This window comes from Dreissena polymorpha, chromosome 3, assembly GCF_020536995.1.
Source record: "Dreissena polymorpha isolate Duluth1 chromosome 3, UMN_Dpol_1.0, whole genome shotgun sequence".
NCBI lineage: Eukaryota > Metazoa > Mollusca > Bivalvia > Myida > Dreissenidae > Dreissena > Dreissena polymorpha.
Window position 1 is genome coordinate 30,338,924 of NC_068357.1, and position 4,617 is coordinate 30,343,540.

Below are 4,617 nucleotides of genomic sequence, written 5' to 3' on the forward strand. Positions count from 1 at the left end.
GCATTTATTTCATATTGATTTTGAACTTGTATTCAACCGTCTGACAGTGAACATTGTTATTCATATATAATTTTGAAAATATTTTAATTAAATGCAAATGACATATCCATATCATTATGGGTTTTTTGTTTATTAAAAATGTTTAGATCTTTGTTTTATTGTGTTATTTTTAAAAATACACCGATTTTTTTTAAATATAAATTAAATTTTGATTGTAACCATAATTCAATACAGGCCTAATTTCGTGGTTTCATTTACAGATAGTCTAATATGCATTTTATTTAATTTATGTTTAATGCGAACCTGTTACATTTCATTATCAAAAAATGAAATGTTGGTATTACGGTGCTGTTCACGAACTTTCGAATTGAATACATTTAGCATATTATGCATTTGCTTATTTATAACAAGATGGCCCTTATATGTTAATTGCAATTTTCACATTTCTCCCCGTATCAATTTATGTTGTATTAGAAATGTTGTTGTTGTATTATAAGCCGTACATTTTACACTTGAAGTCGCTTTAAGCTGGCTAAGCCGCGTTAAAATCACCTTTTTGTTGTTTTTACTTTAGTTAAAACAATATGTAAGTTAACAATTTATAATGATTTCCCTTGTTTATGATCCACAGGAAATAAATATATAATCGGAAATCATTTTAGTAATTAAATAGTTTTCTTTGCTTGTGTACAGTACCTAACAATGCCTTAATGTTCCTTCATTCTGAGATCCACGCAACATACTGTCATTTATTAATCATCGACAATTACGCTGAGATAAATAAGCACGTATGGCAATTATTATGTTGCCCAAACTGCTTAATAATATTGTGCATCAAACGGTATAACAAGTTTTATATAACACACACCTGGTGTGGTTAAACTATTTGTTGTGTTTGTTTCCTCATTACTCGTTCATATGTTCAAGAAATAAAGATAACATATTAACCTTTTATAAAGTATGTATAGCACCTACAATTTTGAATAACGATCGAACAGTAATGATCATGCATTTGATATAAAATCTTTGTAAACTCTTAAAAAAAGTACGTCCATTCCATATGTACAACACGCTTTGTTTGTCGGACAAAATGGCGGCCAGATAAGCGTTGCTGAGGGGTGTGTGAAAAATCGATATCTGATTGGCTGATCGAAAAATGTGGGCGGAGCGATCGATACTTTGGCGACTGGTCAATTGTCGTATCGCTGCGCTAATTCCCGTACTTGTAATTATGGTATGTTTCCGCCTTACAACCCGCAAACACGCCGCCACGTTAAAACTACATGTCGTATCGGCGGATGTGTGTGTGGTTCTGACGTGTTTTCGTGTTGTCACCATTGAAAACCCGTTACATAGGAAAGTTACATGGCAAACATTAGCCACTACTATGTTTTTATTCCTGGAGATAACTACTATATACTATAATAGCGACAATATTCATGTGCAAGTTTGTTCGCGCCCTTACATGTAGATACCATTCGATGCGTTAAAAACCCTACACTAACCACCAATAAAGAGGAAATACAACTTAAACTTCTTTCCGATTTATCTCAACTTTGCTTAACTAGTCGGCAAAATCGATTTCTTGTTCGGATTCCATTTCTGAAAATATTTTTAAAGAATAAACTAAAGTTGATTTAAGTTAATTGCCTAATGTTATGTATATACGATAGTATAGGAATACGCTACTTGAATATCACGTCGAAAATAATTATTGATAATACATTTTTAATTTTTAATTTTGTGTTAACACGAAGAAAACTAAGGTTTATTTGTAGGACAAGATTTAACACAAGATGCTTCTGGTATACCACACTCGATGATTCAGAATTATTATTCACGTCTACGACCGACATTGTTAGTTATTAACACATGGAATGACACAACAAGTTATCAGTTCTAATATAATCTGACAATATGTGCGATTTAACTGAGATGTGTTTTTACATGAACGCTTAAGATCGGAACATCATTTTGCTGTCTGTAGTTTAACGATGGTATTTGTGTTTTTTGTGTTTAGAAAAACGACGGGTATCATGTAACATTGTCAGTCAAAAATTGTATATGAGAACGTTTAAAGAATGTTCATAAGCGTAGCGTGAAATGTTACGCCGCATCGGAAATCTTATCAAAACAGGTTGGACAAACACGGTTTACAAAAAGATACAACGAATAACAGTATCCGTTATGCGAATCACAAATCAATTCCATTGTTAGAAACAACAACAACAATGGATCACTTTAGAAATAATTACATGTCTACAACCAGACATTAGAAGCGTAACTCGTGTTCATAGTCAGCTACTAAATATACAGGCATGCACATTGTTTGTTCGTAACAAAGACGTCTGATTGACCATCGTTTCAATATTCTAAGTGTTAAAGGCCCAAACTCACTATGATGCCGGTGGAGCCCCGGTGCGTGATCCCGGATCTATTGGGATTAACCGGGGCTCGACCGGGTTGAACCGGGGCTCCTACGGGGACGACCGGGATGTACCGGGGACAACCGCGGCTCCACCGGGAAAGTATTAAAATGTTTAATACCTCCGGGATGAACCGGGAGTCACCAGGAAGGACCGGCAACGACAGACGCGGCACCGGGAACAACCAGGACGGCACCGTAGCTCCACCGGGGCCCATACAGACCCGGCAAAGCTACGGCAATGCCGCGGTTGTCGCCGGTGGTGCCTAGGTGGAGCCCCGATGAATGCTGGTATAGTCCCGGTATAGCGACGGTACATCGGTAAATCGGCGCTCTGCCGGGACGCCACCGGCATTCACCGGGGCTCCGCCGGGGCATTTCCGGCGACGACCGGGGTTAAACAGGGGCGTTGCCGTAGCTCTGCCGGCGTCTGATGCCGGTATAGCCCCGGTGAGTGCCGGCGGAGTTACGGTATACCGGGGCTCTGCCGGGACGCTGCCGGCTTTCACCAGGGCTCAATCGGGGCATTACCGGCGACAACCAGGGCTCTGCCGGGGCTTCGCCGGGATAAACCGTAGCTAGTCAGGGGTTGACCGGGACTCTGCCGGGTTGTTGACCGACTTCAACCGGGGCGGCACCGGGAAATTGTGTGACCGCGTTAAAAAAATTCTAAAAAATTCTAAAATCATCCCGGTTTTCGCCGGTCAACCGGCGTTAGCAAACCGTGATGGACCGGGGCTCTACCTGCTCTAGTAAGACTTGGGCTTTATACACTTAAGTTTTACTTTATTTACCGAAAGTGTGTACAGTGTTACACTTTAAGCTCGTGCGTAAAATATACAAGTTTATCAACATGATCGACATATATTGATAAACAATATAAACAATATTAAAGTAAAAGCAAAGACTATTTACATATATCAGTTTATATCGTAAGCGTATATGTTTATGCAATTATAATTCTATGATTTTTAATACGATAGGATGTAACTTTCACTGATTTGCACAAGCGCTAAGACGGTCAAGTGCTCAAGGTTTTACATAAATTTAAATTTGAACGTATTATTATTATTCAATGAGACTCGAGTATGATTAGGAAACAACAATATGTTGTTTAAAGTGGCATATATAATATTGTAATAGGATAATACAGATTATTTGTGTACCGCTTAAATAAATAAAACTCAATGGGTTGCAGTGTTTTCACTATATTTGTGTATTTAACTGTCCTTTCAGCTAGCCTTGTATATTGAGATTTTTTACAGGTACCTTAACGGATGCGTATAATCTTGTTTGTTTTGATTGTTCAATAACAAGGAACGTACACCAATATAAATAATGTCCTTGAAATATTTTCTATAAAATCATTATCTAACGAGTCTGCAAATATTTGTTTTATTGTTTTTCAAACGCACATTGCAACAGATCTTGTCTAAAAAGAATATCACTATTATACGACCTAAAGTGCTCATCGTATTCACATATTAAATAATAATAATGTATGTTTAGTACAACGATCGTTGGTATCGAATCGAGCGATTGCATGTACAAGCGTATTAATTAATAAAATTATTTTTATAACATATTCATACATTATTTGTTATTATTATTGATTAATAAAATAATAACTTTATCGATTCACGTTTAATCCAAAAGTGGAAATATATTTTGGCATCCACTTACTTCAAATCTGAATGGAACAAACTCAATAAATATTAATATGTTAATGCGCTTTATTTTTTTGTAATATTAATATCATATTATTAACATCCGTTAATATACAAAACTAGTCTATAATTATCTTATTAATAATAAGCAACACAGGAATATATTAAAGGCAAAATATTTAAAGTCAGGTACTTACCATTTTCCGTACTGTGTGCGTCTATGCCTGGGACACAAATATTACTGTTAGAGCCAACCCTGTTCCCTCTCTTTCTTGGCTTCTTATATAGAAATACCCCGGGCAATAACTTGCGTCTTGAATTTCGTTGTCAAAGCAGATAGTTGAACAACAAACAGTTTGATAATATGTTCAAACTTGAATCAATGCAATTTCTTGATTTTGTTTTTGTCAGTGCGTGCATACTTAAAGCGTGTCAAGTCAGTGCACACACTTAACAAAACACGCCATATAGAGGTGGTTCAATCAAGATTCGAGATTTGGATAGTGCCTAAATGCAAAAGGGCGT

General features: G+C 36.6%; 1 protein-coding gene across 1 annotated transcript in view; it reads right to left on the bottom strand.

Moving 5' to 3' along the window:
* LOC127873749 (G surface protein, allelic form 168-like) overlaps window positions 1–4,416 on the bottom strand; it is a 12,713-nt gene extending 8,297 nt beyond the window's left edge. Inside the window, exon 1 of the mRNA XM_052417705.1 lies at window positions 4,290–4,416. Coding sequence (XP_052273665.1) covers window positions 4,290–4,292 — 3 coding nt within the window. The 5' untranslated portion in view covers window positions 4,293–4,416. The remainder of the gene's footprint in view (window positions 1–4,289) is intronic.
* Between the last annotated feature and the right edge of the window lie 201 nt (window positions 4,417–4,617).